Source organism: Cyprinus carpio, chromosome A1 (genome assembly GCF_018340385.1).
Source record: "Cyprinus carpio isolate SPL01 chromosome A1, ASM1834038v1, whole genome shotgun sequence".
In the NCBI taxonomy this organism is placed as follows: domain Eukaryota; kingdom Metazoa; phylum Chordata; class Actinopteri; order Cypriniformes; family Cyprinidae; genus Cyprinus; species Cyprinus carpio.
In genome coordinates, this window is record NC_056572.1 from 20,508,265 (window position 1) to 20,526,148 (window position 17,884).

At 36.1% G+C, this 17,884-nt stretch overlaps 3 protein-coding genes across 4 annotated transcripts; 2 read left to right on the forward strand and 1 right to left on the reverse strand.

Moving 5' to 3' along the window:
- Positions 1-212: 212 nt before the first annotated feature.
- LOC109090887 (fibroblast growth factor 8b) lies at positions 213-5,725 on the forward strand. Its single transcript, XM_042757266.1, has 5 exons — positions 213-793; positions 888-924; positions 2,154-2,340; positions 3,975-4,081; positions 4,281-5,725. Exons 1-5 carry the CDS (start codon positions 762-764, stop codon positions 4,554-4,556), a joined length of 639 nt encoding a protein of 212 aa, XP_042613200.1. The 5' UTR covers positions 213-761; the 3' UTR covers positions 4,557-5,725.
- Positions 5,726-9,032: 3,307 nt separating this feature from the next.
- dpcd (deleted in primary ciliary dyskinesia homolog (mouse)) lies at positions 9,033-11,702 on the reverse strand. 2 transcript variants are annotated; one of them, XM_042757273.1, is made up of 6 exons: positions 11,436-11,702; positions 11,120-11,218; positions 10,918-11,033; positions 10,703-10,836; positions 9,693-9,795; positions 9,033-9,358 (listed from the first exon to the last, which is right to left on the reverse strand). In XM_042757273.1, the coding sequence occupies exons 1-6, from the start codon at positions 11,497-11,499 to the stop codon at positions 9,254-9,256; spliced, it is 621 nt and encodes a 206-aa protein (XP_042613207.1). In that variant the 5' UTR covers positions 11,500-11,702; the 3' UTR covers positions 9,033-9,253. The 2 variants fall into 2 exon arrangements, with proteins under 2 accessions (XP_042613207.1, XP_018959944.1); XM_019104399.2 differs by having other exon boundaries at positions 11,120-11,200; positions 11,436-11,698.
- Positions 11,703-12,713: 1,011 nt separating this feature from the next.
- Positions 12,714-17,305, forward strand: LOC109094941 (DNA polymerase lambda-like). The gene is given in 10 exon segments (XM_042756648.1): positions 12,714-12,752; positions 13,131-13,471; positions 13,600-13,720; positions 13,805-14,119; positions 14,354-14,490; positions 14,492-14,510; positions 15,374-15,488; positions 16,951-17,037; positions 17,040-17,102; positions 17,223-17,305. Coding segments are annotated over 10 exon segments (1,305 nt in total). The 3' UTR covers positions 17,291-17,305.
- Positions 17,306-17,884: the final 579 nt, after the last annotated feature.

A 17,884-nucleotide genomic window follows, 5' to 3' on the forward strand; every position in this document is an offset into this window, starting at 1 on the left:
TGTAAAGTTTGAACAAAAATGAAACAGGCTGGATTAAATTAGATAAAAAAGTTGTTTTAAAAAGGGTTAAATTTAGTTTTGTAAGTGCATCTTTAACTGTATAAACTCTTCTAGTAACTGTTCAGGTTAAACGAAATGTCTTTCTAGCTCAGTGAAGCAGTTTAAATGTTGAGGGGTGGGATGAGGCTTCTGTGGAGGTAACGGGAGTCAGACTGCACGTGAAGAGTGGGCTTGACTTTGGGAGTTTGAAAGTGGAGAGAGACACAGTGAGGCTCCCCTGCTCTCAGTCTCTCGCCAGGGAAACATCCCAGTTTTATCAACCTTAATCTGACTTCAGACTGTCCCAGTGACATTTACATCAGTACTGGAGATACCGTGAGGAAACATAATGCAAAGTCTCACTACGGGCGCGCGCACGCTGCCGGATGTAGTCGCTGATTTTCTATGAAGAATGTTTTATTTTTCGCATCTTCGCTGTAATCGGACATCGATCATGAATTGTGTTTGTAAGAACAGTCGCCTGCAAGGTGCTTGAAATCTAAGGAATAAAAGTTACTTGACGGATTAATTTGACATGGATTCAGTTGATGAATAAATCACAGTCGATACCAATATATGTTATCCTGTCACTCAGATTTTTGTAATTTTTGCTAAAAGTCCGATGGACCGAGCACCTTCACACAATAATATACACGCACAGAGGAATTAATGAAGAATTTATTGTTCTGGATAATAATCAGACAGGGCTTGGAAATCTCACAATGAGGCTGAACTCATCGTGGTTAGGTTACATGTAAGTAGGCTACACTTAATATAGGCTTTTCATGAAGAGGTTTTCTATGTTTTAAAGAATAGTTCCGTAATTAACTTTTTCTCTTTTTTTTCAGATTACTTCAATTTATCACCCTGTGTTTTTACACTCAGGTAAGTCTTCTGCATTTTGTGTTTGCAAACAAGCATCTCAAAGGTAAACTGATGGGAACGTGTTATGTGTAATAGTCTGTAATATAGTTATAACTAATTAGAAATTAGTTAAGTGGTGAAATCACCATCATACATGACAACCACCCCCTCAGGAGACTGCATAATTTGTGCCTCTGTATTAAAAATAATAATAATAATAATAATAATAATAATAATAATAATAATAATAATAATAATAAATAATAAAATCTGAAAATAAAATCTGGCTTATAATTGTAGTTATAGTGTCAGTGGATGTTAAAGGACAGACCTGTTTTCATCTGAATCAGCAGTATGTTTTCTGTATATAGACCTTATCTTCCACAAATTTTTACCTACATATCATAACATAGAAATATCATCTCTGACCAGAAATGGATGGTTATGACACAACATTTCAGTGTATGAAAACTAGACAAAATAAAATTTCCATATCAGTTTCTATTTCTTGTGCTGTTTTCAATTAAAAGTTTCCATCCATAATAAAATCCACAGTTTCTAATAGTGTTACATGGTTCAGGTTGTAAAAGCAGCACTTTTTTAATCTTAAAATAATATTTACAGTTTAAGAATAATTCATATATTTATAAAATTCTTTAATTTGTAAATATATATATAGGAATAATGCAATTAAGTCAAAACAAAACAAAAATGTTACAACACACTCAGTCTCACTATTTGAATATTTTCCAGTCAAGCATCGGCAGGACACACTGAAAGCGATAAAAATTTTACTCACTTTAATCTTGTTATATGTGGGCAGTTAATGTGTTATAACCATGCAAACTACTCATTATTAATAGAGTCATTGGCAAATTGTCAAACATCTTGAAAAGACGTAAACCCCTCGCTTTAAAGGTAATGACTCTAACATGTGGCCACGGCACATAGCTGACTTACAAAAGAAAATCATTATGAGAAAGGGCCAAAAAAGAGGGTGAAAGATCAGCGTTGGACCCCTATTGGCATGTCATCCAGAGTGTAGCCCTCAGAGAGCCAATCATCTTGTGTCCTCCACTGCAAAAAGAATTATTTGAATCCGATGAGAAACAGTGTCACCTTCATTGTCCCTAAAAGAGTGTAGATCATGTCATTGTTCTTATGTTGTATGCCACACATTCAGTAATCAGAATATAGTTCTTTTGTTTATACACCACAAATCTGCATGTTCCTCTGTTACATTTTTATAGATGACGATGCAGTCCGTCTCTTTACCCAATTTTAAGCACCATGTAACGGAGCAGAGTCGTCTGTCGGACAGGATGAGTCGGAGATTAACAAGGACTTATCAGCTCTATAGCCGGACTAGTGGTAAACATGTACAAGTCCTGGGCAATAAGAGAGTCAACGCCAACGGCGAGGATGGAGATATTCATGGCAAGTCACAGTCTTTGCAGGCATACTGTTTTGCATTATTTTACTTTGTCAGCTTGAAACAATAGGACAAAATAAGTCAGTTGAAGCTATTACTTCAGAATATCCAGTAAATGTCATTGCCAAAAAGTAACCTGCATAGTTTGAAATGGATTCTATATTGTAGAGTTTGGGAATCTCAAGAGAAACCCGCTTTGGATCTGGAAAACACATCAGTAGTCATCTTACCTCTGCCGTCTTAACATTTCCTGAACAGTTCTCTGTATAATAAAGAGTTGTAGAACAGAAATATGACATGCAATTTTTAAAACATTATTAGTTTTCATCTTTCATGTCTTCCAAAACAAATATGTTTATTGCAAATGTTCCTACATTATCTAAAGTTTCAATCACTTATCAAGTTTTTTGCTCTATGTGTATTTTTTTTCTTTGCTTAATGGACAGTTGCCCTATGATTCATAGTGTGCACTGATGCTGCAAATAGGCAATAAGAAGTCAATCTTGCTTTTATTTGAACTCAATGTAATTTAAAGTTATACAGTAAGGCACCTGTTTTAAGTGAGCTGTAGCATTTCTTCTCCAAACAAAACAGTGGTTAGAATCCCATCCGCTGGGAACAAATTCCTGTCACCGAAGTATTTCTGTGTGTCTAGCCATCTTTCCACTCGTGCAGTCCATCTACATTGCCCACTTTTTTGTTGGGTCATTTTACGAGGAATTTTCATAGCTTTACAACTCAACGTATGAGTCAGTTTATGAAGAGAGGTGAGGTCAGCATCATCGGTTTATATCCTTTGTTTCTCTTAATCTTACTCTTTGTAGTCTTGGCCTAACACACACACGTTCACACGTCTTCACAGTAAATAATGACTGTGATTTTAACAGTAAAAAACTGTAAAAATGCTACAGTACAAACCTGTTAAATGGTTAACGGTAAGTTCCTGTAAAATTTGCAGGGAAAAACCGTAAACTGACGTTCCCAGAATTCTCTGCATTGCATTTCAAATTTTGTATGAATTTGATGTTATTTTCTTTGAAATATCTATGTTTCTTCTTAGTTATTTCTTATCTGTTATGTTTATTAGGGTTGTATGTACATATAATATTGTTAAATGAATGCTTATTGCATATTTTTTAATGTGTCTCACCATGGTGGTGTTTAGTGCTTGTGTTAACGACACTGTGCACCTTCTATATATGTTATTATAAAAAAGCTGCTTGTGATGGGCTTTGGTTCATCACGTAACTTTCTCATCACCACCTGCATTTGTGTATTACATAGGTACAAAACAGATTTCAGTACTTTAATAGGTTGGTATATTAACATTATATCAGTTAATGAAATTACGGTATTTAACTGTACATTTAAGTTAAAACCGTAAAACCTAAAATGTTGTTACCGTATTTTTTTACAGTATAATTCAGGCAACCACAGCTGCTGGTTTTTTACCGTAAATTTCACTGAATTTTTTTTTACAGTGTAGGCTAAATATTGTTTTTTTTTAAACTAACATTTCAACCCAGACAACAATGCAAATCTCAAAACTCCCCAATATACAACCAAAAGCATCATTCATTTGTACGTATCACCTGAAAGTAAAAAAGTAACAGACTTTTCTATGGTTTAACAATTCCAGCTAAACTTGTTGTGGAAACCGACACATTTGGAAGCCGGGTTCGAATCAGAGGAGCAAAAACAGCCTACTACATTTGCATGAACAAGAGAGGCAAGCTTATTGGACGGGTAAGTTTAAGTAATTAAACATCTGGTGTGTTTATCTTTAATTGACAATTAAATTGGTTTGAATGGCACTAATGGTGTCATAGGTAAACCCATCATGTCCTGAGAACAAAATTGAACCTCATAAATGTCTTAGGCTTGAATAGCAGATTTCCGAGTTTGTCATTTCAGTCCTCTGCTGTCTGTCTCTTTTTGTTCCCAGAGGAAGGGCCGTGGAAGGGACTGTATATTCACAGAGATTGTTCTGGAAAATAACTACACGGCTTTGCAGAACGCTAAGTACAAAGGCTGGTACATGGCCTTTACACGCAAGGGGCGACCTAGGAAAGCCATGCAGACCCAGCAGCATCAGCGAGAGGCCCATTTCATGAAACGTCTTCCTCGAGGACACCTGTTAACAGAACAGAAGCCTTTTGATTTAATCCCATATCCCCCTAACAAGAGGACTAAGCACCATCAGCGCACAAGCGTGAATTGAGGGCAGATTCGTAATGTATACTACCGGAGTGCTATCTTAATTTGAGTTTATCTAATCTATGTGCATCCAGAGTTACTGGACATCACGCCGAACTGATGTGTAAAAATGAAGGAGATGAATCACAGTATGGAGGACAGTTTGTTCTGGGATAATTACTGAACTGTTGACTGAAGAGAGGACACTGTAAACCTTGTAATAATGAGCAACACAGCACTGGGAATGAAGCAAGACAACAGAATACACGACACACATACACTGTCAGAAAAATGTGCAAAAATTGTATCTTTAGGGGTACGGCGGCTTGTCACTGGGGCAGAGCCCTCAAGGCAAAACAATTGTTTTATTCCATAACATGTTTTATTTCAGTTTCATAAAAAACTGCACATTTACAGTCCATCCATGCATCTGCAGATACCAATTACAATACATATATTTAAAGCTGTTTTTCTCAAAATGAGTTTTTCTCCGCCTCAGCAAAAGTGACATAGACTAAACTTTACTGTTTTATTCATATCTATATTCTGAAGGTTTTTATAGAGGGGTTGTTTCATACATCATTCTTCTGATTTATATGCAAACTATATATATATAAAAAGTTGGTTATTTATTTTATTTTTTTGGCTGTTGAAAGTATTTTCTAATTTATGGAGTGATTAAAAAAATATATATATCCAAAGTCCTGTCTAAAAAAAAACTTAAATATGTCAAATGAAACTGAATTGAATAGTGACACATTTGCATTTCAAAAAACTTGTAATGCTAAACAATTCCCTTAATGTACTGTGATAAATCAACTGGGGAAAGTATGGTGATATTGAATTAATATTAGATATATATTACCTGTTTACCCCTAAAAGGTTCATAGTAGTAACCAAAGGGTACATATTGCTACTCTAAGGCACTAATTTCCACCTTTAACAGTGCGTTGTAAAAGCTATTGTTCAATTTTTGCACATTTTATTCTGACAGTGAATATGGCAGCTACCTACTGAAGTTCCCAAACATATGCAGATGCACACCGACTCCATGATGTTTAGTGATATTATCAAAAAGTCATCTTTATTGTTTGTACATGACTATATATTTTTATTGGAAGATTGTAAAATACTTAAAAATGGAAATATTTATTTTAGAGTGTGTATTAAATTCATGTAAAAGTATTGCTATAACAAGGTCTTGGGATGTGTGATTCATTGACGCTCTTTGTGGGAACTTGAAATTCGGCCGTGATTGATTTGACTCCTTTGAGTTGCGCTTCTACGCTGAATTTGCTTTGAAGGAGTCAGTGGTCATTAGTTGACAGGTCGAATTCTCACTCTCATAGATCACGCTGTATGTGTGTGGGCACATCAAGAACAGGAGCATGACAAGTGTGGGTTAAAGTCGAAGAAGGCCTCCAGGAACAAGTCGGCCAAATTGGGAGCCAGTTTCTTTCAGAGTCAGGCTTATTCAGTTGACAACAACAGCAGCCTGAGAGAAACCTCAAGGGCATGATCGGGTCTATTCAAGAGGTATACTTCCAGGACCGTATAGCTGTTGTTATGTTTTTGGCCCAGCAGTCGAACTCCCAGAAAAAGAGGCCTTAGCCTCAGATAACTGTGAAGCAATATCTGTGACAGGTCGGTCTCGATTGAATGTGCTCAGCAAGTGAGACTGAACTTTTGAATAGCTCAGGCCTTTCGCTTTAGAAGAGATGAGGTCAACCCACCATTGCTGTCCCAAACAAAGGTTACCACCGTGTAGTTGCATTTCTGCGACCCGCACACCGTAACCCTCTGATCAAATGCTCCCTTTGTAGGCGCCGTAGAAAAGAAACATGTTATACAATAGTGGACCTGAATAATAACACAAGGAGGGGTCAACTATCAAAAAAGGAAGCCCAGTCACACAGAGGGGGTGAGGGCCAGCGAAAGAGAGAAACCAAGAGCGACTTGGGGGAAGAGAAAACGTTCGGGGGGGTGTTATGGGTTGAGATGTGGGCGAGAGGGGCTGAAAGAGGGCAAATGGCTGGGAAGAGGCAAAGAGGGGCACAGACAAATGAAAAGGGCCAAAAAAGAGTGTCTCTCTGTTGAGGCAGTTGAGCATGACCACTGAGGCCTCAGGATGGGGAGGGAGAAAGTGAAGAAGAGACACTGAACAAAAATCACAGCCCTGAGCTCTTCCCCTGTCGCCTTTTTCCCAGGACTTCTGATTTGTCAGTTGGCCCTTGGACTGCTTCCACGTGCACAGCCATGTTTAAGGAGAAAAGCATCTAGAAAAGCTTTTGATTGACCCACTAAAACTCTCTTTAAATTGGTGCTTTGTTCTGTTCATGTCAAAAGACCGCCTGGCTAACACTATGCCTGCATCATTCAATAAATTAAACTTTGTCTTTGTATTTTAAAAAGGTTTTTGTTTATTCAAATTGATCACAGATCAAATTAGCAATATCAATGTTTTAAAAATACTATATATATATAGTTTTGTTTATTTGATCCTTTCGAAATTTGTAAAAAATATACAATATATATATGCACACACATATGTGTGTGTGTGTGTGTTCCATTCAGACAATTCTGATTGAAAGACATTAACAGCTCGCTCCACAATGCTAATGGCATTAGCAACAGATCACTCCTGTAGGACCCACTGACCAACAGATAACAGTAAACATCTGCCCAGAAGTCCAAACCAGTGGTCACCAGTCTGTCAGAAGAGCCGGTATCTCTAAAAAAACAAGGACTGGAGGAACTATAAGAATCTCTCTTGGTAGCAGTTAACCCATAGACATCTGATTCTTTCCATGTAAGCCATTTCTAAATTTTTTTTTCTTTTTTTTTTTCACAGACCTCAGGCCAACAATCTCCCCCAGACATTAGGTATTGGTTGATTCTGGAATCTCATATTGCTGTGAACTGGAGCGTACCATCTTTGGGCAGTGTGGGAAGGGGTGAAGACAGCGCCAGGGCTCTTGCTCTGCTCTTAGAAGGATTCAATGATGTGTGCAGATATTTGGCTCACAGCACTGCTTGTCAACACACAAGTGTAATGATACACAATGGTTTCCGTCTCTCTGTGGTCAATACGAGGCCAAATCAATGAGAGGTTGCCACACTGCAAAAACTGCAGATTCTGGTGAATGGTAGTATGTTTTTAATCATTTTGAAGGCTCATATCAATGGCATGTCCTTGCAGTTGCTACCATCACCAGAGCAAGAAAACTGGTGCCAGAATTTAAGCTCCAAGGTGTGTCACAGGATGTTGTATAAATCAAGCAGGTCAGAGCTTACTGTTTTAAAAACCTTAAATCTTATTCATTTTTGACTACTTTTACAGTTAGTTAATTTAAGGTAGGTTCTTTATTCAAAAGATTGACCTTGATCAGTATATATGACAAAATTATGCATGTTAAACCTAGACTTTTTAGGCTAAATTAGTCTCTCTGTCGGTCCTGGGCTTATACTGGAATGGGAAACTACCTTTATATGCTAATGTTTAGCCTTTAAAGACTTTTATGATAGTATTAATATATTTGTAATATATATAGCAGGAGTGTCCAATCCTGCTCCTTGGAGGGCCAATATCCTACAGATTTTAGCTCCAACCAGCTCCAACACTCGTGCCTGGAAGTTTCAAATGAGTATGAAAACCTTGATTCCTTATAGGTTCAGGTGTGTTTGGGTTGGGGCTAAACTCTGCAGGACAGTGCCCCTCCAAAAACAGGTTTTGACACCCCTAATATATAGGCTAATATTATTTTATGGTTTAATTCAAGTTAAATTTGGAATTAAATGGAAATGTATTCTAAATAAAAAACAACTGACGGATTAAACCAAGTCTCTGCTCAGAGTCAGGAACAGTGTATTCCCATTGTATTGTTGTCTGTGCCTTAAACCAACAAAGAGTTTGTGTTTGTAGTTTTCTAGTTACATTTAAAACACAAACAACAGCACTGAGGTCCATGCCAAACATTGTGCATAAACATGAGGTGAATACAGATAAAATCCAGGAAAAGGAACCCAGATGAAGGAAACGTTTAATTTTGCCATGATGAACTTCAAGAAAACTGATGAGTCAAGAAGGCAGTATTGACAGCATATTATGTCACAAGTTCAGTGACTTTCATGTTATAGAAATTTGATGATGAATTTCTAATAATAATTAAACTGTACAACTGTTATGTTATACAAGTTGTCAATTTATGAATCTGCTTCAATTAAACACCTCTTTTTTTGCTGTTAATTTGCTGAATGAGTACTGTGTTGCATGCCACTGATGATTGCACTGCATAATTTTATTTATACATTCTTCTCTTTTCATGTTTTTGATTTAAAGATTACTTGTAATTTCTTAAGTTATTATTTTTTATTCCTTATGCATATGCTATCATTATTTAATGATTAAGATATTTTAGCTATAGTGTGGAAATAACTGAAAAAAAAGCAAACTTCTTCCGATAATTTTAATATATAATAATAATAGTAGTAATAATAATAATAATTTATGCCAGTGAAATTTATTATTGAGACTCAAAGAACAATTGTACAGTTGGAACATGAATTAGCATAAGATTTGACATTGAAAGCGAGTTGTATGGACACACAAGGCAGACAGGAACATGTCACAGAAACATGCCAACGTGAATCTAAGCATAAATGAACATGAAGAATAACAGCCAGATAAATACAATAATGCAAAAGCTCCAGATTCACAGCAGTTCACTGAGTTTTACAGTCAATATCTCCTTCACTTGTCCCCTTCAGTTTCTTCAGTTCTCCAAGCAGCTCCTGCTCCAGTGTTAAAATCTCCTTGGGCTTCTTGTACTACAACAAAAGTGAGAGAAACTCCATATAAAATCCATTGCTGGATGAAATAGCTGAGTACTGGAGCAGACGACAGAGGTGAGAGCAGTTCACTCCAACCTTTCCTACTAATCTACCAATAAAAAGTGATGACATAGTTGCCCTTTTGATGATCTGAGACCAGATTTGTGTGCTCTCTTAGTGAGGATTTGGGCTTTGGCAACCTGGTCCCAGATCCACGCAAAAGGGAAAGTTCCTCTACATCGTGTGGAAAAAACTGTGACTACATAGCTTACACCACAGAAAGAGCTTAGAGAAAGTGATTAAGTGAGACTAGCGGTGAGAGTTCACTCACACTGATGATTAAAGTGTTGTTGGCGTGGGTAAAACTCAAGGCTGCGCTCTCCAAAGGCAGCTGGCAACGGTCGAGATCTGGAATACTGAACTTCTTATAGTACCTGGGAAATGAGGAGATGAAGAATGAGAGAATGTTCCATCTTCCATCTAGATCAACATTGCCATCTGTAGGGTTACTGCAGGGCTATTGTAACTAATAGAACAATTTCTTCATCAGCAAACTTTTGACTAGGTGTAACTGAAAACAAAGATTATTTATAAGCAGAAGTTGCCTTTTTAGACAAATTTGATTTGATATGTTTATTGTATTTGTCCAATTTTGAGATCAATGCATTAACGTCTTGTGTTGTGAAAAGCTGTGTGTTTGTAAGAAACAAATCCTTCAAGACATTTTAACTTTAAACCATCGCCAAAAATCTATAATCCACAATAACACTTCCACCAGTGAAAAAATCCATCCCTGTTGTTGTCCTCTCACATCCACCCACATTTTTGTTTTGGACTACTCTGGCTTGTAAATAGTGACAACAAGATGACTTTTTAACTACTATGGATTATGGACTCATATTTTAACTAGAAGCAATAATTTGAAGTTAAAAACGTCTTGATGGATTTGTTTCTTATAAACATGCAGCTTTTTGCTCTACAAGATGTTAATCGATGTTAGTCAGGTGTATTACTTGAGGATTATTGGGATGTTTTTGTCAGCTGTTTGGACCCTCATTCTGACAGCACCCATTCACTGCAGAGGATCCACTGCTGAGCAAGTGATGTAATGCTACACTTCTCCAAATCTGTTCCCATGCAGAAACAATCTCATCTACATCTTGGACGGCAGGAGGGTGAGTACATTTTCAGCAAATTTTCATTTTTGGGTGAACTATCCCTTTAACAACTCAAACTATGTGATACCAGCCATCCTGACCACATAAAATATAGTCAAATAAACACTAAATTAGTCTAAAACACTCAATGTATAAACCACAATCAACATACTAAATAACTGACTTTTTGTTTGAGGTTCGGATGACACAACATCTCTCCGTCGGCTCTGCGGACACACTGTACACTTCTATAGGGTAAGAAATATTACGGACCCTCCATTGGAAACTGGTCTTTGTGTCCTTACGCATGAACAATGGCTGTGTGCATAAAAACAGACATCATTATAAACAGATTAAGAACATCATCTTTTCAGTAGCAAAGTGAAATAGTAACCTTACATTTGAACTGCTCTCTTTTATTAAATCAGAGGTAAGGCCGGTTGGGTTTGTTTCACCAACTTCCCATGTCCACTCTTCCTGGCCTCCAAAAGTGGTTTTATGTCGCCACTTTCGCACTAAAGAAAGATGAAATAATTACAAAACACAAAACTGAATTCGCATGCGATTCGATCAGATGAAACCAGAAAAGAAAACGACTCACGGAGAAGCTCATCTGTTTTCAGGTCGTACTCCTCGGCCATCTCGTTGCCATCCTCAAACAGATAATGAACTTTCCTTTTCCCTAATGAGAGAGCCGACGCTAAATTTATACATCGAACAATATTCAAGCTTTAAACCAAATGAAACAATTCTTTCTTATCTGTTATTTTTATGAAGTTGTGCATGCGTCTCGTTGCTATTAGCGTGTAGCAAACAGTGTATATAAATCGTATTAGCAATACTATTAACACGACTGCCAGCATTAATACACAAAAAAATTAACTAATCTTAAAATATTAGAGAAGATATATGCGTACCATCAGATATTAATGCCGTTTTCTTGGCTTTCTTAAGAGTGTCTGTCCAGTGTTGAAAAGCCATGCTTCATGCGCGTTTTCATTTCCTCAAACAATCCCACGCCTGTGGTTGCCAAGGCAACTGCTATTTCTCAAACAAGATATTTCGTATTTTAACGATTTACCAAGTTTACATACAACAATTTATGTAATTATAACAATTAAACGTATTAAAATTAAGTACAAAGAGTCATGTATAATTGTAAATGTTTCATTTAAAAAAAAAAACATCAGCTCTACTTCCGACTATGACCCGGATGTTGATGCGTTTAAAAACACTCGTGGGTTGTTCTTAGAAAGAAGCGCTGGGAGAGGTTAACCTATTGCTCTAGTGCTAGTGCAGTGAAAACAACTAATAAAGCATCAGGATGTTTAAATTTATTATGGAGCCTAATTTTGGACGTTTACATGTTGTTTGCTAAGCGTTATTTACATTTATGTTAGTCATTTAGCAGACGCTTTTATCCAAAGCAGCTTGCAAATGAGAACAATGGAAGCGATCAAAATCAGTAACGTTATGTAACTTCAAGTCTTATTGTAAACACTGAAATATGCAGTGATTGTTTAGTTATTCCTATAATATTAGATGCAACTGGTGTCTACAATCAATGCCCAAGATGCTTTTGGGAAATGCAACCCTGTTCAGAAAACACAGTATTTAGATACTTTCTGATTGTTAAACAGTGTGAACAAAATATTGATTTCTCTGACTGAGGCGCATTTGGAAATGTAAAGGAATATTCTTGGTTTGAAACAAGGGCGCAATTTCAAATATATGAAATATAATTTTGACTTGTCTTTTTTCTCAAAATGGTTCAAATTGAAATGTGAGGTTTCAAATTTGATAAAACTTTGTTTTTGTCAAAATTTCTATTATTTGAAAAGTGACGTTTTTAAAAACAATTAATGGTAATAATTTAATGGTTTAGAATGTTCATTTTTGTGATAATCAACATTAACAAAAATATAAATAAAATAACAACAACAATAATACATTTGATTTGTTGTTGTTTTTTTATTATGGTTTAAAGGGGACAAAGGATTCCCATTTTCCACAAGTTTGTATGATTCTTTAGGGTCTTCATGAAAAGCATAATTTGGTTTAAATTCTTCAATATTCCTGTTAAACTATTTTTTTTGGCTTGTCAAAAATAAAAGCTCTGTTCACAGTTACTTGTTTCAGTGCATGTCTCTTTAAATTATAATGAGCTACTGCTCACCCCATCATCCCTCTCTTCCATGGGGCGTGTCGAAACGAGACTTGCTGCCTTGGACTCCGTATATGGCTTGTAGGTGGTCTTATTCAAACTATCTAAGTAGAAACCAGCTGCAAATTGAAACAGCTCGCTGGATGACACAATTTCACACTCAGACAGGTCATAACAAACTGGCTGCGTGTTTTCTTTTCAGCTTTTCTGAGCGGACAGACACATCAAAAACCTAAGTAAATGCAAAAATAAATAAATAAAAAAAATCCAATGTCCCCTTTAAAAGCTGAAATGTGAGGTTTATTTTTTTTTTACCTTGTGTCATGTAGTTCTGTTCTAATATCCAACTTTTTTAAACACTTTCAACTGCTGATTCCAATGCATGTTTTAAAAGAGTATTATTTGTCATATAAGAATTGATCACCTCCTCACAACCTTCTTCATGTAGCCCAATCACGTTTTAGTGGTTGTATTTTGTTTGCTTTTTTTAGGGACAGTTTTCCAAGGAGTCACAATATATATAGTTCCAGCTGCTATAGGGAAAGCCAGATGTGAGATATTCCATCGGCAGATCACCCAGAATGGAGGACAGGTAGTTTCCTCAATCTCTCCCAGCTGCACACACATTGTGGGTGATAATTGGGATGATTGTAACAAAGCCTTGAGACTTCTGAAAGTGGAAAGACTGCCCTCTGCTGTTAATCTGGTCAGATGCACTTGGTTGAGTGCCTGCATCAGTGAGAAAAGTTTACTAGACCTTGAAGACTACAGCCTTCTTCCTCCTGAGAGGTAAGGCACTGGAGTCTGGGTTAAACTGCACTGATATTTAGACACTTGTTTGACTTTTGAATACATTTGTAAATGTTTATTCAGCTCAAATGTGCATAGAAATAAATACTTAATGATCATCTTCTCAGTCCCACAGTTGCTCTCGTTGAGGGGTCAAACGGGACGGCAGTCTGCCCGGTTCCAGATGTAGCAGCAGCACAGGATCCTTTGAAAATTAAAAAAAATCCTCAAGAAAATCTCTCAGAGACAGTAAGAATTGGATGTAATTGTCTCCATCTGTAAGATCCATCAGTTGTTTTTCCTCTCATGCAGTGCTTTAAATATGACTCACAGGTGCCAGAGATTCAGGAGGAGCAATGTGAGGAAGATGGTGTTTCTCAGAACGATCTGGAGGCCTTGATCAGCGGCGTTCACCCATCTGAAAGCAACACTACTCAGAGTTTGGCAGAGAATCCCGTTTTGTCTGGGAAGTGGGTCTGTTCCCAACCATCCACAACTAAAGGGGAAAACCATAACAAGCACATTACTGACAAACTGGAGCCGCTAGCCAAAGCCTATACACACACAGGTGATAAATGGAGAGCTCTGGGCTACTCTAAAGCAATCAACGCCCTTAAGAGCTACCACAAGCCCATCACTTCATATGATGTCAGTTCAGATACAGATATGAGTCCGCAGAGGTTTTGCGGTTCACTGAGGTGCTTATTTGTGTTAAGAACACGTTGCATGGCAGTTTGCATTTTACGACTAGTTTCAAGCATGCATCAGTAAATAATAAATACATACTTTATTAACAGACATTCCCATTTTTTTATTTGAAAATATACAGTGAAAACATCAATGACTTGGACATCAACTTTTTTTTACCCCATCTATCTATAGGAAGCATGTAAGATCCCAGGCATTGGTAAACGCATGGCAGACAAGATCATGGAAATCACAGAAAGTGGGCACTTGCGTAAACTGGATCACATTGGGGAGGAGGTGCCTGTTGTTAAAATGTTCACTAATATCTGGGGCACAAATGTGGTATCATCAGGTAAGACTGTCATACGGGGAATTGTAGTTCAACGTTTGAGTTGAAAGATTAATATTAATTTTATGAAAAAAAATGTGTATGTCGGGTGTCACTTTAATGCAATGTGATTTATTAAACTATACAGAGCCTCACACATGACATGCAGAGGAAAAAACAACTATATTGTGGCCACAAATTAAGAAGCAGTTTCATTGTTTTAGGGAATGAGATTTAACAAAAACAAGGGAGTGAATTAGTACAACGTGGCCACAATTTAGCTAAAACAAATTAGTTTAACATGCCCATTAATTAACTAAACAAGATGATGAATTGGTATATCATGGCCACAACTCGACTAAAATGAGGGAACGAATTAGTGCAAACATGCTCACAAATTAATATAACCTCTAAAATAGGTGTTCAGTCTAACAGCCCTAGACTCTGTAAATGGCTATTTTTTTAATAAATAAATACAAATGTGAAAGTGATCCTGTTTGCTAATCAGGAAAAACATAGAGATGGCTGCAACCAACAATTTGAATTTAGTGCAGGACTACCTGTTTGTCCAAACAATGGGCACTTTTCACACTTCTAAGTTCTCAGAACTTAGTACTCAGTGCTCGGAAGTGAAAGTCATCAGTAAACTGTCAGAACCAATGCTTTCACCCTCCTCAGTGGTCATTCAGAATGCACTTTATGCCATCTTTCCAAGCCTAGATGGGAAATGTTTGGGAAACTTGTTTTTTTTGCTACTAGTGGCGCAGAACATTTACAGCAGCTTTAAACTCTGTGGAACATATTCAGTAATATTAAGCAGCAACCACAATATTTTACAAGTTTAAACGGATGATTAGATTTTTTTTTTTTTTTTTTAACTATCAAAGGGATTTTGCACATTGGAGGATATTCGCACTAAGGCGGTTTTGAATCACACTCTAAGGATCGGACTAAAACACTACGATGACCTTGAGCGGATGCCGAGAAGTGAAGCGAATGCCAGTTGAGAAAACAGTTTGTTCAGACCTTATTTGAAATGGCCTGCAGTAAAGAAAATAGCCATAACCAAGCAATTAAACTGAGGGATTTTCTTTGTTCTTACCATCCATAACAACATCATCCGGTTGTGAAGAACAAGGGTGTATCTACTTGATTTTCACAGCAGTAAATAATAAAACTGAATTTCTAAAAGACAAGCAATCAAAATAAATAAATAAATAAATAAATAAATAATTTTGTGTTGGCGGCAGCAGAACTGTCAATCTTTCTTGGTTAGCTAATGGACATAACAGAGATTGTGTTAGTGAGTCTGTCGTTCCTTAGGAAGAGTGGGAGCTCTTGAAAGCTGGCGCTTCATAAGTCAGAAGCTACTGAACTCCCTGAACTCCCTTGGGCCCAAGCCACTTGTTTTCTTACTATTACTTGGAAGATCCCACTGTTTTCCTCTTAACAGACCTGATAGATAAAAAGGGCAGATGAAGAAGATGAGTGCAACATGTGTTCTCCACTATAACAAGCTATCACTTGTTAAAAAATTAACACATCCTTGCTGAATAAAAGTTTTAATTTCTTTCAAAAAAAAAATAAAGAATAAAAATTTACTGACCCCAAACTTTTGAACCGTAGTGTAAGTTATTAGAAAAGATTTCTATTTTAAATAAATGCTCTTCTTTTTAACATTTTATCCTGAAAAATCCAGAAAAAAAGTATCTCAGGTTCCAAAAAAAATATTAAGCAGCACAACAGTTTCCAGCACTGATAATAAATCAGCATATTAGAATGATTTCTTAAGGATCATGTAACACAAGACTGGAGCAATGATGCTGAAACTTCAGCTTTGCATCACAGGAATAAATTACAATTTAATGTATATTAAAATAGAAAAACGTTATTTTACATCATAATAATATTTCACAATATTAAAAATTTTCCCTGTATTTTTGATCAATTAAATGCAGCCTTGATGAGCATAAGAAACTCCTGTAAAAAACATTAAAAATCGTTCTGATCCCAAACTTTTGACCAGTAGTGTATAGATACGTATTATTAAAATCAGTTACACAGCCATTGACAAGTTTGGGCTCGATAAGAGTCTCTTATGCTCAGCAATGCTGAATTTATTTGATCAAAAATACATTAAAAACAGTAATATTGTGAAATATCATTCAAATTTAAAATAACTGTTTTCTATTTTAAAAAAAGTTATTTATTCCTGTCATGCAACGCTGACTTTCCTGCATCCATTACTTCAGTCCTCAGTGTCATATGATCCTTCAGAAATCATTTTTCAGATTCATGCATAGAAATGACTAAAGAACAGCATTAGTATTAACAATAACATTTTGATCAAATGAATGCATCATCGTTAATAAATCATGTTAATTAATTATATAAATTATATAAAAACATATATAAATAAAGTCAATTACATGGCTAAAATATATGAATATTATGCGGCTGACAGGTGAAGCAGGCAGCTCACAGTTGGTGGTTGTGGCGTGTGGCTCGTACCGCAGGGGAAAGAGCACATGTGCAGATGTGGACATTCTCATCCACCTGATGGAGAATCACACAAGGGTGTTTTCAGCAAAGTCTTGCACCTCCTCCATCAGAGTGGTATGCTGTTATATCACAGAGAATTTTAGAACAATTTGGATTTATGATTTAATAAACCCACAGTTATTAGCACTTTTGTTTATTATTATTTTATGATATTATTTTTATTTTTCCATCCAGGTTTCCTGACAGATGACCTTGTTAGCCATGAGGTGAATGGTGAACAGAAGAAGTACATGCACTCTTAAGAAAATTGGTTCTAAACAGTACCAGAAAAAAAGGTTCTTCGGATTGTAACAATAGCAGAACCCTTTTTAGTGCTAAATAGAACCCTTTTTTATAGGGTTCCATATAGAATCATGCTTTGAAAATATTATATAGGACCTTAATGGTGTTATAAATAACTTTTTTAATGATAGTTTTTCATTAATATTAGTATGTTAATATTATTAATATTAGTATTATTTTTATATATTATTTATTAATATTGTTTTTACCCCTCTATCTGTAACTTTTGCTTCCATTTGATAACTCAACTTTTTTTTTTTTTAATTATTATAAAAGGTAGTCTGTCGGTTGTTAGTCTTTCTTAATTATAAACTACCTGCCTTGTATTTACATTAACTATTAACATATCGTAAATTTCCTCAACAAAATATCCTTAATAATTAAAAAAAAAAAAATCTTTCTGTATTCCCCGTGCCTTGTTCTAATTTGTCGTGTTATTGCTGCCGTTCATTTAAAATTAAGATTTTAAGTTTAAATAATTAAGTTAAAAACATAAACAAACACTTGTCGCCTCCTGTTGGCGTTTCATTGTAATCTAAAGAAAGGGTCAACGT